General features: G+C 47.2%; 3 protein-coding genes and 1 pseudogene across 4 annotated transcripts in view; 1 reads left to right on the top strand and 3 right to left on the bottom strand.

The window, feature by feature from the left end:
* LOC120679337 (probable RNA-dependent RNA polymerase 3) overlaps positions 1–8348 on the bottom strand; it is a 48633-nt gene extending 40285 nt beyond the window's left edge. Inside the window, exons 1-4 of one of the 2 annotated variants that reach the window (XR_005677143.1) lie at positions 7877–8348; positions 6790–7372; positions 6359–6509; positions 6033–6116 (exon numbers count right to left, since the gene is read on the bottom strand). Coding sequence is in view for 1 of the 2 variants with exons in the window: in XM_039960908.1 (XP_039816842.1) it covers positions 6033–6116; positions 6359–6509; positions 6790–7372; positions 7877–8177 (1119 nt within the window). In the remaining variant the exon portion in view is untranslated. The remainder of the gene's footprint in view (positions 1–6032; positions 6117–6358; positions 6510–6789; positions 7373–7876) is intronic. The other variant, XM_039960908.1, reaches the window with a different exon arrangement.
* Positions 8349–10092: 1744 nt separating this feature from the next.
* Positions 10093–16323, bottom strand: LOC120680251 (annotated as a pseudogene).
* Positions 16324–17645: 1322 nt separating this feature from the next.
* On the top strand, positions 17646–20025 carry LOC120680250. The gene is made up of 5 exons (XM_039961861.1): positions 17646–17972; positions 18295–18332; positions 18476–18743; positions 19006–19289; positions 19364–20025. The coding sequence occupies exons 1-5, from the start codon at positions 17646–17648 to the stop codon at positions 19794–19796; spliced, it is 1350 nt and encodes a 449-aa protein (XP_039817795.1). The 3' UTR covers positions 19797–20025.
* A 28-nt stretch (positions 20026–20053) lies between these two features.
* LOC120680249 (endoglucanase 20-like) lies at positions 20054–22849 on the bottom strand. The gene is made up of 8 exons (XM_039961860.1): positions 22607–22849; positions 22265–22477; positions 21913–22116; positions 21386–21463; positions 21122–21268; positions 20920–21028; positions 20676–20842; positions 20054–20586 (listed from the first exon to the last, which is right to left on the bottom strand). The coding sequence occupies exons 1-8, from the start codon at positions 22847–22849 to the stop codon at positions 20152–20154; spliced, it is 1596 nt and encodes a 531-aa protein (XP_039817794.1). The 3' UTR covers positions 20054–20151.
* Positions 22850–24556: the final 1707 nt, after the last annotated feature.

Here is a 24556-nt window from a genome sequence, read left to right as displayed (position 1 = left end):
TGCCTTTGGTTTTTCTGTGAAGGACCTCAGCACGCGGCGCGTGATTCTTCGCTGCAATAGCGATGGCGACCTATACACCATATCCGCAGCTACTCCTAGCACCGCCCAAGCCCTCCTTGCTGCATCGTCGTCGCTATGGCATCAGCGTCTTGGTCACCCGGGGTCTTCAGCCATTGTTAGACTTAGAAACAGTCATTCTATAGCCTGTAATAAATCAGACAGCACGCTTTGTCATGCCTGTCAGCTTGGCAAGCATGCTCGTCTCCCTTTTGCTACTTCTACTTCACACACTGTTTCTCCTTTTGAGATAGTTCATTGTGATGTTTGGACGTCTCCCGTTCCTAGCATATCAGGCTACTCGTATTATTTGGTTTTGCTGGATGATTTCTCCCACTTTTGCTGGACTTTCCCTCTCCATCGAAAGTCTGATGTGCACGGTCACTTAGTAGATTTCATTGCCTACGCTCGTACACAGTTTGGCCTTCCTGTTAAATGCTTTCAAGCTGATAATGGAACTGAGTTTGTCAATAAGACCACCATAACTCACCTAGCAGCTCATGGGATCTTGTTTCGACTCTCTTGCCCTTACACCTCACCCCAGAACGGCAAGGCCGAGCGTGTCCTTCGTACTCTTAATAATTCCGTGCGCACACTGCTCATTCATGCATCCATGCCGCCCCCCTACTGGGCTGAGGCCCTTGCAGTAGCCACATATTTGCTAAATCGCCGTCCTTCATCATCCGTTGGTGGTGAAGTCCCGTATACGCGCCTTCATCGTACGCCTCCCTCCTACGATCATTTACGCGTCTTCGGGTGTCTTTGCTACCCAAACCTGCAGGCTACTTCCCCACACAAGCTAGCTCCTCGCTCGACTGCATGCGTTTTTGTGGGGTATCCATCTTCTCACAAAGGGTATCGCTGCCTTGATCTCTCTACTAGGCGCGTCATCATCTCACGCCATGTCGTATTTGATGAATTCTCCTTTCCCTTTGCTCGGGATCCTCCTTTGCCTGAGTCCTCTCTGGATTTCCTCCTCGATGACGTTTCGGATATTGTGCATTGTCCTACTAACCATGCGACAGGTTCGACGCGTTTGAGTTCTACACCTCCAGCGGTAGCTCCATCCTCCATGGATGTTGAGCAGCCGCCCTCAGCTCCAGCGGCAGCTCCGTCCTCCATGGATGTTGAGCAGCCGCTCCCTGCTACTAGTCCCGGCGGGCGTGGTCTCGTGCCCCCGTCAGGATCTGCTTCGACTACGGGCGGGCGTCTTCCTGTTGGCGACCCTGCAGCTCCACCAGTGCCTACAGGGTCTGCTGCAGCACCTGCTGCACCTGCGCCTGTTGCAGGGCCTGCTGCTGCACCTGCGCCTGCTGCAGGGCCTGCTGCTGCACCTGCGCCTGCTGCAGGGCCTGCTGCTCGGGCTGGTCGTTTCGGCACTGTCTACAGTAGTCGTCCCGTCAACGGTCCCCTCCCCGTTCGACGGTATGGTGCTACAGCTGCTGGACTTCAGCCGCCTGCGCCTCCTCCTCAGCCGATGCGCGGCTCTTCACCACCGCCTACTCTCCGACGGCTGACTCGTCTTCAGTCTGGTACCATACAGCCTGTCAATTATCGGAACTTGTCTGTTGATCATGTCGTTGCTTCTCCTATTCCGAGCAATTATCGCAGTGCGCTTGCTGATCCCAGTTGGCGAGCAGCTATGGCAGATGAGTTTCAGGCCCTAATTGACAATGGTACTTGGCGTCTTGTTCCTCGGCCCCCTGGTGCTAATGTTGTGACAGGAAAGTGGATTTTCAAGCATAAGTATCATTCTGATGGTTCCCTTGCTCGTCACAAAGCTCGTTGGGTTGTTCGGGGATTCTCTCAGCAGCATGGCATTGATTATGATGAGACATTCAGTCCGGTTGTTAAACCAGGTACCATCCGGACAGTTTTGAGTATTGCAGCCTCTCGCCACTGGCCTATTCATCAACTGGATGTCAAGAATGCTTTTCTCCATGGTCATCTTAATGAGACAGTTTATTGCCAGCAGCCTCCAGGTTTTGTTGATCCAGCCCTTCCTGATCATGTTTGCCTTCTACAAAAGTCGCTTTATGGCCTGAAGCAGGCCCCTCGTGCTTGGTACCAACGGTTTGCTACATACATTAAACAGCTTGGATTTGTCGCCTCGGTCTCTGACACATCCTTATTCATCTACAAGGATGGCGCCCACATTGCTTATTTGTTACTATATGTGGATGATATTGTGCTGACTGCCTCTTCTACTGGTCTGCTTCATGACATTATTGGTCGTCTTCACACTGAGTTTGCTATGACTGATCTTGGGGCTCTTCATCACTTCCTGGGTATATCAGTTACTCGTTCTTCAGATGGTTTGCTTCTATCACAGCGTCAGTATGCCTTGGATCTCCTTCAGCGTGCTGGTATGAGTGAGTGTCACTCTACGACGACGCCAGTTGACACCAAGGCGAAACTTTCAGCTACAGATGGAACACCAGTTGCTGATCCCTCTGAGTACAGGAGTTTGGCGGGGGCTTTACAGTACCTTACTCTCACTCGTCCTGATCTTGCATATGCTGTTCAGCAAGTCTGTCTCTTTATGCATGATCCTCGCGAGCCTCATATGGCGCTCGTGAAACGTATCCTACGATACGTGAAGGGCACGCTGACTTCTGGTCTTCATATCGGCGCTGGACCGATTGATACACTTACAGCCTACACAGATGCAGACTGGGCTGGCTGTCCTGACTCCAGGCGATCTACTTCAGGATACTGTGTTTTTCTTGGCGACACTTTGGTTTCGTGGTCATCCAAGCGACAAACTACAGTGTCCCGTTCTAGTGCTGAGGCTGAGTACAGGGCTGTGGCCCATGCTGTGGCTGAGTGTTGCTGGTTGCGTCAGCTGCTTCAGGAGCTTCACATTTCTCTCTCGAAGGCTACGCTCGTCTACTGCGACAACGTCAGTGCTGTTTATATGACAGCCAATCCTGTCCATCATCGACGAACGAAGCACATCGAGATTGACATTCACTTTGTCCGCGAGAAGGTGGCTTTGGGACAAGTTCGTGTTCTTCATGTGCCATCTTCACATCAGTTTGCTGACATTATGACTAAGGGTCTTCCTGTACAGTTGTTTACTGATTTTAGATCCAGTCTTGGAGTTCGACAGGCTTCCCCTGTGCGACTGCGGGCGGGTGTTAGATATATAGAGTTGTATTTGTGCTTGTATTGTGTTTCTTGTAACCCAAGCCTATACGGCCTATATAATGAAAGGTCACCCCCCTTCCTAGGGTGTGTGGTGTTTGCCAATTCTCTACAGTCCTGACGAGGAGTGACCGACGTCCCGGACGACCAAAAGATCCAGAAGGACTACCCCGACACCCGGAGGACCCAGAAGGACGTACCCGGAGACCAGAAGCCCCCGGAGGACCAGGAAGACTACGAAGACCTATCAGGTTCACGCCCATTCGTGATTAAATACCTATTAGGCATTGCTTGCTAGATACGCTACGCTCCCAAATTGAGTGATGAGATGAGCTTGCATGGCCATTTACTTTCCGTATTCCTTGTGTTCCCGTACTTAGCTTTGATTGATACATGCTATTGCTACTATGAGTGAGAATTGGGGTATGGGAATATATGATGTGATAGTCCTTGCTTGCTGGAAGATGCCTCCACATGTATGGGAGTTGGTGATTAGGTTACAGCGGGGGCGAGCGGACCCTTTTCTCTGATCTTCGGATCGAGAGCCGGGGATTGTGTTGGGCACGATCCTGTGAGCACCTGTGATGGGTGACGGACACCTGTGGCGGGTGCTAGACCGTTCCCGTGGGAACATAGTAGAGGTGTAGTTTTGGAGGAGATACTTGTAATGGGTATCGATTGCAGACTGTGTTGACGGAATGCCAACTTGGGCGAAGACGCTCGCCTCGGCTGGATGAAGGACTTGACTTTGTGGCCCTAGTGACGGAACTATGTCAAACGTGCACACCACTTATCCTTTACGAGGGGGGACCCAGCCCGAGCTAGCTATGCGCGGCACCATTACTGCAGGAGGATAGTGTTTCAGTATCAGGGGAAGAGGGCAAGACCATATCGCCCTCGATCGCAGGATCCATGGAGATTCCATTCTAGATAGCTTCACAGCCCCGGGCGATCTTCTGCGGGAGGACGCGCCCCAGACCGGGAGTAGGATGGTGCCGTAGCCGTTAGTTTCGTTGACTAGTGCCTCGGAGAAAGTCGGCTGATCCCCGGCTGGATTCGGGGCGAGTGGGTACAGGTGTACAACCCCTGCAGGGTGAAAACTATATGTATAGCTGCGTACTCGGTCATGTACAACTCTGGATCTGGCACCACACTGTAGTTAGATCCACATATACTTTTCTACCTCCCTCTAGTCCACTTTTCCTGCTTGGATAGTAGCTAAGGTGCGGGGAGAGGGAGTTCCCGCACCGAAACAGGGTTGAGACAGTTGTAGTGGAAGATAGGAGACCGGGAGTTCGGGTTGCCGGAGCTGCCCGTGTTGAAAGGTGTTTGGATGACTTATACATATATTGCTTGCATAGGAAAACTTAGCCTATCCTTGACATTATCTTTATACCGTTTGCATCCACATAAAGCTTGCATACGGATGATGACGTGAACCTATCCCGTCCTTGGGGATAGCCTGATAGATGCAGGATCCGAGTCCTTGGGGATAGCCTGATAGATGTAGGATCCGAGTGAAGGAGTCGTCGACAGGACGACAAAAAAAGATGTGAAGGATGGCCTGAGCTACACTCCGAGCTGCCCGTGGAGGAGGATCGAGAAGATTCGAAAAGATGAAGTTGCCCAGAAGATTAGATATCGTTTCCGCTTTCTGTTTGTTTTCTTTTAGCCCAAGGGGCTTGTACTCTGAGATTCGTATTACAATCCTTTGGATTATGTAATAAATAAACCCATGTGATGTTGTAAACGTGAGATGTCTGTGATATTCGATTGAAATGAGTTATGTATGTGATAGCTAATAATCCAGGGACTATCACGACGATACAGAGAATCGAGTTCGCCTTTCGGGAATCCGGTCTGTTTCATCGGCGGCGGGCTGCTTGCCCACCGCGACAGCAGCGCGGTGGGCCGCGGTGGCGGCGGCGGGATCCTGCAGCAGTTGCGCCGCGGCCCGCAGGGCGGCCGGATCGGCACCCGCGGCCTGCAGCAGCTGCGCCGCGGCCCGCAGGGCGGCCGGGTCGATGGCGGCAGCACTGCTGGGCTCCCGCAGCCCCCGCGCCAGCAGCTGCTTGGGCAGCAGCGCTCTGGGCGGCAGCCGCAGCAGCGTCGGCCGTGGGCCGCTGCGGCCCAGGCTGCAGCTGCAGCGCCTGCTGCAAGGCGGCGGCGCCCCCCCCCAACCCCCCGCGCCCGCGGCGGGATCCAGCCGGGGCGGGTCCACGGCGGCGGCAGGGAGGAGGCGACCAGGGCGGCGGCTAGCCTTGGCCAGGCGACGGCGCGGCCCCCTGCACCCGCGGCCACGGCGCCCGCGCCAGCTGCTGCGGCAGCGGCGGCGGCGGCGGGCTACAGGGCGGCGGCAGGCCTGATCTGGGGCCAAGTCGCGGCGGCAACCCAGGCAGACGCAGAGGAGGAGGCGGAGGGAAGGGGAGGGAAGGAGGAGGAGGAGGGCGGCGCCGGCGCCGGCTGCTGCGGCTGGGGTAGAAGAGAGAGGAGAGAGGAAACCCTAGGCTTATGATACCATGTAGGAGGGAAATAATGGATGTATTCCTCCAAACCCTAGAAATGTAGGATATATAGATCCTATACATGGGCCTCTAGATGGGCCTCTATACATAGGCTCACATATACACCAACACATATCAGAACAGAGCAAAACAATGGGCATTGACATAGAGATGTGTGTGTTACCTACGGAGAGCAAGATTCATGAGAAGTTAAAAGCAATTAACCAAATTGAACAATATAAAATCATTCATTGGTGATGTGGAGAAAATGATCATGATGAAACTAAACTCCAAATGCTGATAAAGATTTAGAAGTTAACAAACCTTGAAAACTCGTACAACAGAATCCCCTCTTATCTCATAATTACAATGATACAGTGTAGCCTTACCTGGATCCAAATCAAGGTTCTGCAAGCATCGACGAGTTATTTGAGGTCAGGCCACAATAATAAATCTACAATCCACTGCATGAATCTGCACTTAAAAGGTTGAAATGCTGAAGCATAATGTGTGCGCAAATAAAAGATCATGGCTTGCACATTTTGCAACTTCTTCCTAGTTATAGTTGCATTGCAATGACACCATTAGTGTTGACAGATGTAAGAGTCAAATTGTCAGATAAGAGAAACAAGATAACTATTTCATATGACCTTTGCTCTTTCCGAGTCTGCTCTATTAGACGCCCTAAAATTCTTCAATCCAAAGTCAATCCAAATCTGTGACTCAAACTGAGCCATGGACAGGGACTTCAGCGACTTAATGTAGTTCACGGTCAGTACATATTCATCATTTATGTCATTCCTGTAAGTTGGAAACAAGATGTATCAGCAGTACAGTAACACGAAGACTTGAAAAAAAAAAGAAAAAGAGAAAGAAATGCTAGCATAAATAAAATAGAAATTTCTTTTGCCTCAAAAAGGTAACCGATATTTGGAAGAATAGGTATGTTTGCTTTGGAGACATCAGACATGTAATGGTATTTTGTGTTATGCATTATTTGAAGTGAATAGGGCAAACATATTCTGAAGCAATATGTTCCTAGTTTTCAATCCTACAAAAAGATTGAAGTGAAGAGACTTACTGACAAAGATAACCCAGTATCAGAAATCTCTTGCTGAACTCCAAATGCTCCAGCGCGCGCATTCGAGGGCTTGCTGCCTGATTTTCTGTGATTTGACGGTTTGCTGATTCCATCAATGCATCTCGCACAACAAGATTCGATGGCGGCTTTGGTAGCATTTCTGCCCTCTCTGGGCCCAGAGGATGTCCAAATGGCCCAACTCCCTTAAGACATCTTAAAACATCCTGCAGAACTCTTTTTTCGGAATCGTTTCTTGGACCTGTAGGAACCGTCTCCTGATTGGGGCTGCAATAAGCAGGGGTTTGATTTGGTGCAGTAGGAGCCCTTGCTCTAATAGGACTCTGGAACTGCATTGGTGTGTGGTTTACAGGAGAAGCGATTGCTGGGACAATTGCATCACCTCCAAAACCACGGTGGTCCCAACCCCCAAGAGAGATCCAATTGGATGGGTTTTCAACTGGCAGCATTGCCAGAGAACCCTCATGAGCCTGGCTCTCAGCCTCATCCATGCTATTGTTTGATAGATAAGCTACTTCTTGCATTTGGACATCATTAAGGCACTGCGGCCCGTATACAGATTCATCTGTTTAAAACAACATTTCATGATCAAAAGGGCATCCAAGAGCCCTTTCAAATGGGAGTTCAAAGTTACTAGCTACACACTACATGTTTTTTTTTTGTAATTTAAAACACGATCTATGATTTTGAAGGACCGCGGCTGGAGCCAACATGATAATCAAAGTAATCAAAGCTGCTGAAAGTTTTTTTAAGAAAATAACATTGTAGAAACTCGGCGAGTGGCAGATAAGCAGACAATCGAAAATCACTATTTGAAGATTGGCAACCAAACATGCTGAGGAAATAGCAAAAACAGAGTTCGAGAAATCACAGAAAAGGAGCGCAATGAGAAGTACTCCATATTCCAATTTGAAAATGCATGGAAGTCGCTCCCGAGTCTCCCCATGTTTCGGCCAAAAGTCACCAGACATGCGCCACCGCGGAAAGCGCAAAAAAAAAATCCAAAAACGGGGCGCAATGCCAATGCAGGCGAACGAAACAGGGCAAGCAAACAAGAGGCGCGGCGGACCTCCGGAGCAAGGCGCGGAGGGCTTGCAGGCGACGCTCTCGGCGGTGTCGACGCCGTCCGCGTTGCGCTCGAGCGCCTCTTTCGCGGCCATGTAGTTGATGTAGCCCGTGAGCGTGCGGACCTCCCGCTGGGAGGCGCCGATCTTCCGCAGCACCCGCAGCGCCGCGGCCTCGCCGAGCTCCGCGAGCCCGCGGCGCGCCGGGGCTTCCGCGGCCTGCCGCAGCCTGCGCTCGAGCTGCGCGAGCGCCGCCTCCACCGCCGCCGGCAGCGGCGCCCGCGTCGCGCCGGGGGTCGGCTGCATCGCGGCAAGGGTTTAGGGTTTAGAGTGGCCTGGATTCGATGAGGACGGCGAGATCAGTGGCGCGGGCGTCTGCGGTGGTTTGAGAGCCCGCGGTGGAGGGGCGGAGGGATCGATTTCGCATCGCCTGGGATCAAAGCGAGGAGGCAGAGCCCCAACGGGAGGGAGCGGTGGTGGGGGTATGCAGGGGAGGAGGTGGCGGTGCGGGGGGGCCCGCACGGCAGTGAGTCGCGGGATGAGGGAGCCGACCTGGCGCTTGGAAAAAGCTGCTTCTGCGGGGCCCGGGACCGGGAGTCAGCGAAACCACAGTGTACACGTACGGGTGCAAAAAGAAAAACATTGGCCCGTATTTTCCGTGCTGACGCGACGTCTAGTCGTCAAAAGCTACCGCTGCATGGCCTAGCACTGGGAGTAGGCGCACGTTGCACAGTGAAGCTCTGAAAGGACTCTATAGTAGCTGTCCTGCATTTTTTTGAAAATTGAACGCACTTCCACACACCTTTCTTCGTGGTATTGATATCCCTATATACTTTTTGCCTTTAGCGAGGGAGGGAGTAGACTATTCTCGTTTGTTAGAGGGTGGTTGGATCTTCGAACTAAAGTTTAGTCCAAATCATGGGCTAATTATAAAAATTACTTGTATAAACTGTGACTAATTTGTAAAATAAACTTATTAAACTTAATTAGTTCATTGCAGTTATGGACTAATTAGCTATCTTTTATCTATGTAGTTCGTTTTATAATTAATTCATATTTAATACTTATAATTGACATTAAACATTCCATATCATTCTAACTAAATTTTAGATTCCTCTAAAATACAAGAATTCCACACTAAATAGCAGTATATACAAGTACTCTGGTACTCTACAAGTAGTGGGAGATTACCATCACGCCCGCCGAGCCAGTCCAGACTCCAGACTCTAGAAAGGACGCGAACTTCGCTAGTAGGCTTGTGTTTAGTTACAAAATTCAAAATTCCAAAAAAATTTCCGGCACCCGTATGGAGACTTAAATTTAGATGAAATAAAAAACACATTGCGACTGTTGTCTGTAAATGGCGATACGAATCTAATGAACCTAATTATGCTGTAATCAGACGCTAAATTGCTACAGTAATGCTACAGTAAACAACCTCTAATAACGGATTGATTAGGCTCATTAGATTCGTCTCGCGATTTACAGACGAGTTCTGTAATTATTTTTGTGATTAGTCTATATTTAGTACTTCAAATGTAGAAAAATGTCTTTTCAAAAATTTTACGGAGCGCAACTAAACACCCCTAGAGCACGCCACGCCACGCCACGCCATGCCGGTGCTCCATCAAAAAGCCTCGGCAGAGCAGGGTACAGGGGATTCCGATTCCCTCTCGTCTGCGCGTACAGCCCAGGGAGAGGCGAGCGATCTCGTTCAACCGAACGGCAAAGCCAGCGATGCTAATCACCAGTTATGGGATGTGAGGTTGCAACAGATGCTGATTGTTGAACGAATGAAACCGCCGCCAAGCCGGCTGGCAGCTCACAAATGAACCGCATTGTGGTCACAAAACCAACTGGCACGTTTGGGAGCCAAAACAACCTTGTAAAACACTGTTGCCATGGGCTACCTCAAGGTACAAACAGGTTGACTTGACTTTCTATACATGACAACAGTTAAGCAGGTACGCTTCTACTGCATTCTTTACAACATACTCTAATGCTTTGAATAATTTATACACAACCGAACACACAAAAAGCTCCATGCTAGCCAAACACAACAGGCTGCTTTGCTATTTTTTTCTTCTCATATATAGGTTGCCTTTTGTTAGTTAAGGGTAAGTAGGTTAGCAAAGTTTGCGCTTCAAAATCCCCCATCTCTTCATAGAACCACTTGTGGATGGTTAGAGATCTTTCGGCAACCGACTCAAGAAAACAGGCTTCAAGACACCGATCTTCCATAGCAAATTGAAGCTAGGTAGAGATTCTTGGACCATTTGTCCTGCAAACAGATTCAATCAGCAGGAGGAAACACATACCCAATCTAGAGCTCGGAGTATGAAAGGTAAGCCACCTTCACATGTTGGCTAGGAAAAGCAGATGTTCTCAGGGTCTCTTGTGTTTCATCAGTAGGCTTTCTCCTAGGGATGCTCAGGATAAAGGCAGCCTGGTCCCAAGTGGCAGCCGTTGCTGTAATGCGATAGCCATTATCCCAACGCATGTGGATGCCCTCACTTGGATACAAGAAATCATGCTCGATCCACTACCTACAAGACAAATCACACATTTGCTTAAGGACTGGATCCTTTGTAGTAATTCTCAATGTGCATTCGTAGATTTGGAACTCTTTCCAGATTCACTTCAGCAATGGAGAATCAAGCAGACCAAACTGTGAGTTTGATTCCATTGTAAGGTTCGTGGACACACAAAATCAAAGGACAATGTTTGTTTATCCATTTGAATGGGAATACTTTGTAGGACTGCTGCGCATATTGTGTTCCTGCAGAACCACAATGAGTCCTTAATCCCTCATTTATAACAAAGCAAAAACAAATTCTCCAAGATCCTACATATAAGTTAGTGATTAGTGTACAAAAATTATTACTGAGGGTGATTAGTGTGCAAAAACGACTACAACTCTAGTTCATATTCCTACATATAAGTTAGTGATTAGTGTACAAAAATTATTACTGAGGGTGAAACTAAGCACATCTCGATGACTTCATCATGCACGAGCCGCATGGCTAAGCAGAAGGATTTTCTTATGGTTTAAATGCTAAAGGATTGGAAAAAAAATGGTATTGGAAAGTTGAGGGGGGAACATGTGCCACTTGGCAACAGATCATCCGAAATGATGATCCTGTCATCATTCATTGATTATATTTTCCAGTCCAAGCATCAAGTTGAAAGATTGAGATTAATTACCTCTTGACATTAACACCAAAGAGCTGCCATTTTTACACCAGCCAATGCAGTGATATGTAATTTCTCTCCCATTGCTCCATTATCCATTCCTAAGACAGCACAAAGAAGTTTAAAAAGCCTCAGAACCATGCAAATGACAAATGAGATACCCATTGAGGATGCCTAATCAGTAAAGTAGGGATATCTAACCATAAACAGAGAAGTAAGTCCTCAAAGTTCAATTGGAAACTGCTTACCTTGTGAAGAAAGTAATGAGAAAGTTCGTACACTTGAGAAGTAAAACCAGTGCCAGCATCCATAATTAAAGCCCACAGATTTGAGCAGGAGGCAACTGAACTAATAAATAGGCCATCTTCATTTCCCTTCTGAATGTGCTGCAGTAATCTATTATCTGCTACATTGTAGTGGTACCTGATAAATAAATGTCGTTAAGACATAAGACAATGAAAAGTTCTCTTTACTGCTATTAAGCAGATTTATGCATCATGCATACCTCTGCTTCATAGGTCGACGGGCATTGTAAACACTAATCCATTGAGTTGCTGGCATCCCCATCCGTATCTTCTTCTTAGGTTGCTCATCATCATTTTCATCCACTATTAAGCGCCCTCTCTTATGGCCTACTTGATATATTAGCTGACAGCAATTCAATCAGGTATTAGTAATTACGTAGATAACATGTATCACAGAAATGCATAAGGAGAGCACTTATAATCTGCAACGGAAAACTTAAAATGTAGGATCAATTACTTTACTTTGTCAATTCGCTATTTTATCACCACCTGACATGTTAGGCATTGAAACGTCATTGTCCTTACTCTAAAAGACAAAAATCTTACTATGTAGCCTATAATAGCATAAGTTCCATAACACTATATGATATTGTCATGAACCCATAGTCAATATTTAGTGCTCAGAGAATGGAAGCAAGATCAAATTTTAGTTTTTTTTTCTCGAATATGCAGGAGAGCTGCATATCATTGCATTAAGAAGAAGAAAAGGCCAAAATAGCCAAGTTACACACACACCACCACACACCCAAGACACACGCCACCACCCCAGCCCCTAGGGGTTCACAGTTTGAAAAATAGTAACGCGCCGATAAACAAAACTATCACCACCATGACTCACTAAGATGTCGCTATATCAGGCTCCTAGTCAAGGGAGCACAACTGCGACCACTGCACTCAACCCTTTTGCACCTGCTAGCATCCAAAGTTCAGCTTCATCCCGTGCAAGCAAGAGGGCTCTATCAACACTAGGAGCGATCCTATCAAACACAGCATCATTCCTAGTCCTCCAAATGGTCCATGCCCCCAGGACGACCAGGGTATTGAAACCCCGCAACACGCCGGCACTTATTCTCTAACCAGCCTGCTGCCACTGTAAGAAGAACTCCACATCATTTGGGTGAGGCGTGACGGCCTGAAGTCCGAAACAGCTCAAAAATCGATGCCAAAACTGCCGGGCAAACACACACCGAGAGAATGTGATTGATTGTCTCCTCTTCTTGCTCACAAAGAGGACAATGTTCTGGATGTGACAGTCCCCGACGAGCAAGTCTATCTGCTGTCTAACAATGGTTATGAGCGACTAGCCACAAGAAAAATTTGCATTTCCTTGGAGACCAAGTACCCAAATCAGTTTGCCTGCTGCAAAATATATGGATCCATTGAAAAGGGCCTTATATGCTGATCTGGTACAGACTGACCCAAAACTTCAAAACACCACTTGTGGACATCCTCAACATCAGGTTGGAGGACAACCTCCTGTATCAGGTCCCAAACATCCAGGTATTCTGAATGTACAGCGACCGAGTGGTGACCTTGGATATCCTCAAGCCACATATTGTTGCTCAAAGCTTCCTTGATGGTTCGTCTGTTAGCCCTCCTTTTTGGAATAATAGCAAAAAGATGAGGGGGCATCGCCTCAATTGAACACCCATTTAGCCATCTGCTAGTCCAGAATTTAGTATTTTCTCCATTACCTACTTCAGATTGTATGGCAATAGCAAACATCGACTTTGCACAAGAGACCGGAACTGGAAGGGAGCTCCACGGCCTTGCAGGTTCAGTTTTCCTTAGCCACAACCATTTGACTCTAAGTGCCCAGCTGAAACGTTGCAGGTCTAGAATACCGAGACCACCAAACTCCTTAGGCATACAGACTTTAGGCCAAGCTAATAGGAAATGGCTTCCATTAGCTTCTTTTCGACCTCGCCATAAAAAATTTCTTCGAATTTTATCAATGGCCTTTAGGCACCATGGGGGAAGATCTAGGCCAGTAGCAACATATAACAACATGGATGTTAGAACATGTTGCACCAGAATGGCCCTTCCTGCCCGGTTCAACAAATCAGCCTTCCATCCTGGAAGTTTTTCTGCGATCTTGTCGATAATGGGTTGGAGTTGTGCACGGATCAGTTTCTTGATGGAGAGCGGAAGCCCAAGATATTTGCAAGGGAAACTCTGAACCTCGCAAGGGAGATGTGCTTGCACAACTATCAACTCATCCTTTTAGGAACAAGACCTTTTAGGTGATTTGATTCCAAAGGGGGAGAAATGTGGATCAAAGCAAGGTATTTTCTCAAGGAAAAGAAGTATATCCTAAGGGGGAGAAATACCTAAGGAAATCAAGTCATGAGGGAGAAGTAGCAAGATCGGGGAAGGTTCAAAGGGGGAATCATGGTTTTAGGGGGAGGCCAAGTCGTCATTGGATGGTGGTAAACATCCAAGCAAGCGTAAGCGGTTCTCAATTGATTTCAATTGGTATCTAGAGGTTAAATTTGTCAATTTTTGCAATTCTATGCTTGCTTTAATTGTGTTGTCATCAATCACTAAAAAGGGAGAGATTGTAACGAACATGACACCATTTATGCCATTTCGAGTGATTTTGGTGATCGAATGACAACACAACACTTGGACTAATATGCTTGCTTTAAGATGATTATTCTTCGGTCAGTAGCACCGGAAGAACCGACGCCATGGGCATCGGAGCATCCGATGGTAGTCGGAAGAACCGACGCCATGGTACTTTGGTGCAGAAGGGAGTCGAAGCCAAGTCAGCCTATAGGCACCGGTTGAACCGACGGGTCAAAATGGGGCATCGGTGCATTGGCCGTCCTTTGTACCAGAGGCGATGTCAGTGCCCAGGAGAAGTGTCTTCAGCACCGGTTCAACCGTTGGGGCATCGGTGCATACCACCGGTGTAATGACGTCAGTGTCCAGGAGAAGATTCCTTCAGCACCGGTTGAACCGGTGAGGCATCGGTGCAAAGCATCGGTTCAACCGGTGGTCTCTGCGTCAGCCGTCAGGAGTCCAACGGCTACTTCGTGTTATGAGTGACCGGATGAACCGACGCTACCCCGCCAAGAGGCATCGGTTCTTCCGGTGGTACGCAGATTTTCAGCTAACCGTTGGAGCAACGGCTACAAGACTTGGTGGCCTATATATACGCCTCACCCCGGCCATTTGAAGATTGCTGGAGTTGCTGGACATCCCACACACACCCAAGAACATCTCCAAGCCATACAAAAGCATCAAGATCATATCCTTAGCCCTTAGCACACTTTGAGAGTGTTGTGTAAAGGATTAGCTCTTAGTGAGTGAGATTGCAAGGCCTTAAGCCTTTTGTGCTGTGGTTCTTTAGCGAACCAAAACAAGAGCTTGGTGCGCCGGCACCTTGGAGCGTGAAGCTCGCCGGCAACGTCATCGACCCTCCGACTTGGTGTGGAGCGGCGACGACACCTTTGTGCGGGGGACGTGGAGACCCCCATCCTTTGTGGAGAAGCTCCTTAGTGGAATCCGGGGCCAAGGTGACCGTGATTGTGTTCACGGAAGAGACTTGGTGGCCGAGTAGCAATACTCTTAGTGAGTGCTACAACAACGTGGATGTAGGTGTGCCTTTGTGGCTAACCGAATCACGGGATAAACACCCGCGTCAAGAGTTTGCTATCTCCTATCCCGCTCTTTAAGTTTCCGCATTTCATTCTAGTAATTTGTATGCCTTTACTTTCATAGAATAGATTCTTGGTAGGAAAGGCTATAGGTTGCTAAACTCTTTTGGGATAGGGGTTTTACACTAGAACAACCTAGTTGCACATATTGATAGCATGTTTTAGTTTAAGTTTTGTGCAAACTAGTTGGAGCCATAGGTCTAAGTTTTTATTAGTGCCTAATTCACCCCCTCCCCCTCTTAGGCTAGAGCACCCGATCACTTTCAATATTTTTTTAAAAAAAAATTAAAGAGATTCCAGAGGGAAAGTATACCTTTTGAGCACCATCTGTGTTTATCGGTCTGATATCTGGATTTGGGCCAACAATGCCATAAAAAAGAGAGATCCACTTTGCACAATTAGGTTCTTCCACAAATTTCAAGTTCACGACATGCTCAACAAAATGCCGGAAACGTTGTGGACAATATAGAGTCTCGGGAGATGTCGACATCTTTTTCTTGCAGACAAGAAAACCTTTGTTCTCTCCCTGAATTAAATTCAAGAATGTAATGAGAAAATTAAACAAGTAACACTGCAAATAAAAAGGGACCTAAACATCAGATGATATAACCTGGTATCCTTGCCAAGGGAGGCGCCCGCGGAGAAGAAAAATAAGTGTGTATGCAAGGGATTCAAGATCATCTCTCCTGCTCCCGGTTCTTCCAAAGTGGGCATGAACAGTTCCCCTGTTTATGAAGCAAAAACAAATGTTCCAATGAAGTAATGTGCATGGTAAATGACCTCACAAATATATTTCCGTTTTGTTATAAAATGGAAAGGGGTACCACCATAAAACAAAACAAAACAAAACACAGGAGAATATTTCCAACCGAACCTAAAGATATCAGGTCTCTGATCATATTCAACATGCTGTCCCGAACTAGCATCCTTCCATTTAGTAGCTGCATTGGTGCAAAGTAATAAATAAAAGAAGCAACATAAATATATGACATCAGATATATATAAACATAATACAAGAGTTTAATCTATAGTTATAGCTTACCCAATCCCAGGTCAACAAGAAAAAGCTTCTTCTCTTCTGGGGTACTAGGAGGGCCAAGCAAGAAGTTCTCAGGTTTTACATCACCATGGACATAACTGTCATATATGCATCTTGTGAGGCACAGTTTCAGAACACCATACAAGACACACAGTTCCATTTCAACATAAGAAAACAAATTACCCTTTAGAGTGCATTTTCTCCAGTATGGAGATTGCCACTATACCTATGCAAGCAACCATCTCGACAGACATCCTGGAAAAGACAAGATTGGGAATGATTGAAAGGGTTAAAAAGAATCTGGTGAAGTATCTCTTGCGCACGGTGTCCTTACCAAAAGATGCGGACTCTAAAATTGGATAGTAATACTTTATTCCAATAGCTCAAAAGATATCTCTCAGATAAATCACGACATAAAATAGATCATGATATATATAAGAGAACCAATATATTTGAATATCAAACTTTAGATATACTCCCTCCGTCCCAAAATAAATGCAATTCTAAGATTGGACACACAAATCAAAGTATGTGTGAAATACAAAAATATCATTGTCTTTTGTGATGAGTGAATGAGTTGTTAGTTGAGAACCTTCCAGAAATTGGAAATTGGCTTGTCTTATGTGGTAGGTAAGTCAAAATTAACATTTTTTGTGGAACAAATTTTGAATTCTAGAATTATATTTATTTTGGGACGGAGGGAGTCTTCATCCACTCGTTAAAGTCCGACACAGTAACACCCCTGCCCTAGGGATGGCACAAGCAGATGTGGGTGCAGGTTTTGCGAAAACCCGCCCGCAGGCAAACCCGCGGGGTTGGGAAAAACCCGCGGATATCGGGTGCCTGCGGGTGTGACAACATATATAATAAAAAATACACAACTCCATCAATTTAAACAGTCAAATAACACATTTTTATAAATAATAATGGCAAACTAACAACAAATCCATAAGTTCAAAGTAATAAGGACAAACTAACAATAAATTCATAAGTTTATGTGCTTATTTTATAATTAAGATAGTTGAATTGGACCTTATCTAAACAGATCGGGCTAAGATTTATTTGTTTTCGGATGGATGCAAATCCACCCGCGGGTGGAATTTGAAATCTGCACCCGTAATATGCGGGTGCGGGTATAGGTCCACTCACGGATGAAATATAGAACCTGCACCCGCACTCGTCAAGTCTAAAATCCGCGGATATCCGCATCCGCCCGTGAAATTGTCATCCCTACCCTGCCCCATCGCCGTGAAAAGGAGAAAACTACCGTCCCCCTTTCCTCTCCTCTTCTCCGTCAGTCGTGGCCTCGCGCCAGCCAACCACGCACTTCCATACCCTGCTCCTTCACACGAAAAGATCGGACGAGCAGCGATGCCAGAGCGCCGGCGGGTCCACGCGTCGGTGACTGGACCCACCCGCCGGCTGCGTAGGGAAGGGAACCCACCCCATCTTCCCGGGGGAGCCCGTGCCACCGTCGAGGCTTCACTCTCGCTTCCTCTCCACCGCCGCTCCACCCCTCTCTGACTCCCCCCCCACCACCCCCTCACGCCCCCGGAAACCCCAACCGTCGCCGGCGATGCTCTCCACGGCGGCGGCGCCCTCCACCTCGCTCGCCGCCGCGCTCCCCTCCTCCCGCGCGCGCAGACGGCGCTCCCGCGTCGTCGCCGTGGCCGCGGCGGCGGCGGCGTCAGGGCCGGGCGCCGGGGCGCGGGAGGGAGGGACGGAGCGGTTCGCGGCCAGCGGCGGCGGCGGCTCCATCACCGACTACCTCCGGTACCGCCGCCCCGAGCTTGGCGGCGGTGGTGCCGGGGGAAGGGGAGGAGTGGCCGGCGGGGAGCTGCAGACGGCCGTGGTGCGCTTCGAGAAGCGGTTCCCGTGGTCGCTCCTCCACCCGTTCCTGCACGTGAGTCTGCTGGTCTGGTCATGCTCTTTCTGCCTGCTTGCTTCCGTAGAGAAGGGTGAGGGGAATTGGATATGTCGATGCGAAATAAATGCCTGCTGGTGTTTTCTTCTTTTGCATCTGAATTATACTTTTCTCACTCAAAGTTTCAGATTGATCAAGTTCACCGTCTCAAGTAGTGTAGTTTATTACTAAAACCATACATTTACTATGTTTTCCCTCTTAATTCAACTGAATGCCAAAACATTCTGAGTTTGCAAGATGTGCTGAAATATTTTATGAGCTTTCCCTTGTTTCTGATCAATTGTGAACTCTTATTGTGCAGGTCGATTTGGTTTCTACAGTTCACATTGCCGACAAAGAGTATGCTCTCTGGTTCTGTTTCATGTTAAGCATTATTTTTACTGTCATGTTGGCATTCATTTAATCAAATATCCCTGAATCTGCTTCCAAACATCAGCATCTAGCAACCAAATCAATTTGCTGATATCCTTTTTTTTCTTCAGATACTTTGATAGGCTGCAGCAACAGCTTGAAGGTTACGACTGTGTCCTGTATGAAATGGTTACAAGTCGGGAGAATTTGAACCATCCGAAGGGTCCAATGGCTGCTAAGAAGATGAAATCTTCACGTAGAGGATTCAGTATTCTTGGCTTCATACAGAAGCAAATGGCTCGGATCCTTTCACTGGATTATCAATTAGACTGTCTTGATTATGGCAATGAGAAATGGCAACATGCTGACCTTGACTATGAAACATTCAAGCAGCTTCAGGTAACAGTTTTATCTAGTCATGTCATTGTTGTTTTGCTTCTTCAAATGTTTGCTCACCAAACTAGTTACAAAACTACTGTTGCATGGTACCTAGTTCTGCTTCTGTTACTACTGTTTCGCTCGTCATACTAAGTATGGAATAAGAATTGTTCAGCATGCATGTTCCCCTGATTTGCAAACTTATGTGAACAGTTTTCTACTTGTATTTCACTGACCATTTTCATTAGAGTATATTATAATTGCATTTCTTTCTGGCTTTCAGAGTGAAAGAGGTGAAAGTATTCTCACATTTGCAGTAGACATGACACTGAAATCGACCAAAGCCTTGGTGCAGCCAACTAACATGCCAGATGGTCTTGACTTTTGGAGATCGAAGTTACTCTGGGCCTCACGTGTGCTACCAATGCCACTTGTTGGACTACTCGTCATCACTGGACTTTGTTTGCCGGTGGAGAACCAAGATGGATTTCCTGAGCTGGAGGCATTGTCTAGGCTAGATGTTGGAGCTGCACTGAAGATTTTCTTGGCAAAGCAACTGACATCTGAGTGAGTACTCTGAAACCAGTCAGGCAAATAAAGTGTAAGTGAAGTGTAACTAATTCTTTTTATTATTATTAAAGATTCACAGCTGTGACATCACCCGTTGAGGAAAAATCAGTTATCATTGGGGAGAGGAACAGAGTTGCCACTGAGAAGATCAAGGAAGCAATAAACCGTGGGTACAAGAGAATAGCAGTTCTTTATGGTGGTGGGCATATGCCAGACCTGGGAAGACGTCTTCGAGAAGAGCTCAATATGGTCCCAGCAGACGTGCAGTGGGTTACAGCATGGTCAATAAGGAGCCGAGAGCTAGACAGCAAATCCCTCCCATTCTTGAAGACAATGGCTGAGGCTTCAGGCTGGCCTTTGAATAGATATGAGACACTTGCTCTGCTCATCTTTTCTTCCGTTCTCGCTGTGGATCTTTGGTTCTGGGAGCTCCTCGTTGGTACTGCTGTGAATTGGGCATCTTTGGCTGGTTCCTGGATTGACCAGTTTAATGGCCCATTTTGACCAACAATTGGGAAGGAGGAGAAACAGAAACCTAGCGACACGCTACTATACAAATGGCAGTGTAAAGACAATAGAATTGGTTTTTGTTTCATTTTGTCATAGCTCGCTGGAATACTGTAGCACAGCATTGTAGATAAAACATTTTTCCATCAAATTGAAACAAGATTGGTGGTAAAGGTGGTATATTTCCTCTGATTTTCATAGTGGATTTTTCTGAATGATATTTGAATCAGCAGAACATACAGTTTACTACTTTAAAGTTGCCATTGCATTCATTTCGTACTTCTTATCATGTCATACAGGGTGATAATAAGCAGGGGTAGACTATAAGTAGTGTAGATGTTACAAGGAGATATCATGGTTGGATCTTTGCCAGACCCTGTCCATACATTTGTTGTGTATCTTCCTGCTCTATGTATTTAGATGATATCACTGATGCGATGTCGCCCACAGGCCCCTGCACCTTGTTCTGCCCCAGAGCAGCAGCACAGGCACCCACAAATGCTGCGTTGATGTATATTGCCGGCTCGGAGTGTGTGGAATCCCCCCTGTTATCTGGGAACTCGTCATTCCCATCAGGTCCGCCAACAATGGCACCGACATGGACGTTCGGGTTCGGGTCGCTTGTCGGGAACCATGAGGAGAACCCCTCATTGCAAGTGACCTTCCTTGGCAGAGCCTTGATGGACGGGATCGATGAGCCACGGTGGTGGATGCGCTGTGGGAACTTAGAGCTGAAGCCAACCATGTAGGACATGCCCATTGGATTGTCCCCCAGGATGTAATCCACCTGAATACCGCAAAGCGTGTCAGATGCTGTACAGTACAATCCGGCAAAATCCTGAAAACATGAATGTGAGAACTGCTAGTGTTGCGTACCTGAGATGCTGCAAATGAACTGATCTGATCTGGAGAGAAACTTGCTCCGCTGCACTGGACTGTGCTGGAGCCCGAAGAACTCAGCGTCTTCGAGTAGATGAACAGCAGCAGGGTTGCGGTCGCTGTGTACTGCATGTTGACTGAATCGCTTGTAAACAGAAGCCCTCCTGTGTGTTGTGATTGTGATCATCAGTCAAGAATGAGAGCTTCATCAGCCTATCAGATGATAAAACTTGGCCCATACCAGGAGTTGTGCGTATCTGCGTGTTGCCGCTGTTGGGCATCACGGCGCAGACAAAGGAGTCCAGGCCCCTCTTGTAGCCTTCCAGCTCTGTCCTTCCAGCCAAGTACTCCTGAAAAGAGACATTATTGACTTGATGCGCCTGTCGGTTCGACATTTGTAGCTACTGGATGATGGATTGGGGTTTGGGAACGTGGTGAGTAACCTGTGTTGCAAGGATCTGAGCTCCAGGATACTTGTTGTCCCAGCTGAACATGTTTGAACTGCCACCCTGGTTGTTCTGCAGGAAGTCGAGGTACTTCCTGTCCCTTGTCGCCCGGTAGAGCCAGGCCGAGGCCCAGAGGAGCTCATCCTGGTATGCCACAAAAATTTCACCGTTGATCAGTAGGTAGAACAAACATCCTCCTGCTGTTCATGTGGATGATGTTCACGTGTACATAATAGTACTAATAGTCGGATGGTCAATCACCTGAAAGCCAGAGTAGGAGCAGTAGAATGGGCAGGAGGACTGGAAGGATCCCCTGTAGTTGTTGGCGAAGTCGAAGAGCTGGTATGTTGGTGATCATACAAGAGTTAAAACAGTTAATATCCACAGAAAAAAACGACAAAAGAAACTTGAACTTTTTAAGAAATCCATTTTTATAGATGAACTGGATTTGAAATATAGTAGAAATAGAGAAGAAATAAAGAAGAAGGTTTATCAGTTTCCAAGTGAACTGAAATGGGAAAAGCAGATGAAATGAAAAAAAAAATGGTCAAATATTTTTACTGGACTGCAGCCTTGCAGGGTTACTGGATTCGGTCAAAATTTGGAAACTTTTCTGCTTAGGTTATTTGGAGTTGCTTGATCGGTTGTGCAAAACTTTGTTACTTTCGTTATGTACATATATACATATATAATATGGCAATTAAAATCTGACGAAACACTAAATCGTGCAGCAAAAATCCGTCCAGATGGATATCGTGCATGCATGGAGAAGAGGAGACGCGACGTACGGATCTGGACGCGGCGAGGAGCTGCGTGGCGTAGGTCTTGTCCCTGTCGTCCCTGAACACCAGGTACGCCGCGGCGAGCGCCGCTGCGGCCTCGCCGGCGGCCTCGGACCCGGGCGAGTTCTTGGTGATCTTGTACAGCGTCCTCGGCGTGTCCATGTCCTCCGGCCGCTCCCAGCACTGGTGGTCGGCGTTGCCGTCGCCAACCTAGCAATCCATGCAACAAACATCGTCGTCGATCAGCCGCTTATCGCCGATGATACTAATTAGCCTACCAATTAATCATCCTATCCTGCATGGTCGTCGGAGATTAACGGGAATGCAATGCATCATGATCGATTTGATCATCTGCCACCTGAGTGTAGAGGGTGGTCGGAGAGGTGTGGGCACGGAGGAGGAAGTCGGCGCCCCACTGGATCGCCGACCGGAGGTAGCGGAGCTGACCCGCCACCGCCACCTCGTCACGGTACTCGGCGGCGCTCCAGCTCAGCAGGGTGATGCTGAACGCCATCGGGAAGCCGAACTTCACGTTGTCGCCGGCGTCGTAGTAGCCGCCCGTCAAGTTCACCTAATTAATAAACCAGAACAAGCAAAAACGATGAGCTAGCTTAATTATATTACGATCGTGTCGTGCACTCAGAAATGCAATAATAATGTTCGTTCCACAATGTAGCAAATTATTTATACGTATTATTACGTTTTCGGTTTGGCCGTCGTTGAGCGCCGAGTCGCCGCGCCACTTGACCCTCTGGTTCGCCGGCAGCCGCCCCGACCGCTGCCCCTCGAAGAACAGGATGGCCTTGGCCAGCGCGCCGCTGTAGTTCGGCGAGCTCAGGCCGCCGAGGCGGCCATCGCCGGCGGCAGCGCCACCGTCAGGAGCACCGAGCCCTACACCAGCGCACATCATCAGTGCCATCAACACCCACATCTTCACCGCCATGCTTTCCATGTGTACAAGCTCGATGATCCTGACACAAATTGTTCCCCAAATTGTATGTGTGTTCTAGCTCTCTGAGTTCTTCTTCAGGCGTGTTGCAAACTGCCATGGATAGGGCAGCGTATTTATAGTGTGAGAAGAGATGCCAACAAGCCGTGTGTGTTCTGCTTCTGCAAGAGCTATAGCAAAGCAAAGAGTGTAGCACTTGCCCACCGTTGATTTTACCCTGGCTGAACGGCTGATCCGATCCTCTGACACAGTTAGGTTAGGCCCACACACTGAATGGCCCATGCTCTTGCGCTTGCACCGATCTGCCAATGGAAGTTAGGCCAAGCAATGGATCCTTTTGATATGCATACTACTAAAAAGTTTTGAGTTTATTGGCTTGTGTAAGAAAAAATGATGGTGGCGAGACTACGTCACTGACTATTCCCTGGAATTGGCGAGATTATTGATCATCATCACTTCGATCATCTTCCATGCATCTGCATGTGAAGCTAACAAGGCATCGGTGGGCTAGCTCTGCTCATGCAGATTTCGCATGACACCATCGTTTCTTTTCTTTCCCAACATGTGTATCATTGGCTAGGTGGAGCAAGAGATGAGCTTGCAGGTTTTGGGAAAGGACATTCCAATGGCGTATAGGATGCAGCGTGTGGCGTCGTCAGTGATGATTGGTGATAACAAACTGTAACAGCACTGACTTATCCGTGAGCATAGAATTAAGTTTGTACGTGATATTTTTGTTTGACACAAATCGAGTTTTTTTTTCCAAAAAAATGAAACGGAACACCGGATCTAAATAAAAAATATAGATGAACACTGTAAAACCTCCTTACAAATCATGAGGGGTGATGAGGATAATTTTCAATTTACTAGAGGTTACTCTTCTTCTTCTTTTTTTTTTGTGCCGAGAAATCCGGAGATCGATTACTGTTTCATAATCTGTTTCTTGGCCTTTGCATTGCAAGGATTGAGATACTGGTAGTTAAAATATTTTGACTGATATAGACATCGACGATATCTTTCTGTAACTGCACAATTCCTCTGAACAATCACGTACTATTAATTCAAGAATACAGAAAAGCATGTTTCTATATGCCAGATTTAACCAATTTCTCCATCTTGCGTACACATGGTGGGTGGCTCATCACATTATGCTCTTCGCAGAATGTACAAGCTCAACATGACACCAAAGGATGGCTCTCTTCTTTAGAGCCAACTAGCTCTCTTCATGATAAGCATTGTCGCTGCATGCATATATAGAGAAGTTAACACATGCAGATCATAAATCCTAATTAAGATTTATATAATAACTCTGCTCTACAGTTCACGTAGGCATACATGGGTGTAATTCGAAAGGTGGCGTGCCCACATACTGAAAAAAACTGAAGACGCAGAGGGCACAACTGATGACGGCATCAAATAGCAGATCCACCTTCACAGGCATGTTGGCGTTTGCATATCCATTTTACAACAATTTAAAATTTAGAAGTTATAGAGCGACAGAGATCATAACGCCGATCAACTTCAGTAAGTACTGTATATTTTTCGTTTCTGCAGCATTTCAACAAACATGAGCATCTGTTTCAATTTTGTATTATGAACCTATCACCGCCTACTTTGGAACCGGGGGTGGAAGTCCATCAGTGTGCCAGTTCGATTAAAACTAGCAGTGATGAGGCGTTTGCAATGGTTGGTTCTGTAGTA

This window comes from Panicum virgatum, chromosome 6N (genome assembly GCF_016808335.1).
Source record: "Panicum virgatum strain AP13 chromosome 6N, P.virgatum_v5, whole genome shotgun sequence".
In the NCBI taxonomy this organism is placed as follows: domain Eukaryota; kingdom Viridiplantae; phylum Streptophyta; class Magnoliopsida; order Poales; family Poaceae; genus Panicum; species Panicum virgatum.
The sequence above is the reverse complement of the archived record's forward strand: the minus strand, read 5'-3'. Positions and strand labels throughout refer to the sequence as shown.

Excerpts from the sequence above, each read along its gene's own strand:
- LOC120680249 (XM_039961860.1), bottom strand. The coding sequence starts at position 22,849 with ATGGCGGTGAAGATGTGGGTGTTGATGGCACTGATGATGTGCGCTGGT. Across the intron at positions 22,478-22,606 it reads ACGACGGCCAAACCGAAAAC|GTGAACTTGACGGGCGGCTA; the intron begins GTAATAATACGT and ends TTTATTAATTAG. Across the intron at positions 20,843-20,919 it reads GCAGATACGCACAACTCCTG|GAGGGCTTCTGTTTACAAGC; the intron begins GTATGGGCCAAG and ends CACAACACACAG.
- LOC120680250 (XM_039961861.1), top strand. The coding sequence starts at position 17,646 with ATGCTCTCCACGGCGGCGGCGCCCTCCACCTCGCTCGCCGCCGCGCTC. Across the intron at positions 18,333-18,475 it reads GTTCACATTGCCGACAAAGA|ATACTTTGATAGGCTGCAGC; the intron begins GTATGCTCTCTG and ends TTTTTTCTTCAG. Across the intron at positions 19,290-19,363 it reads GCAAAGCAACTGACATCTGA|ATTCACAGCTGTGACATCAC; the intron begins GTGAGTACTCTG and ends TTATTATTAAAG.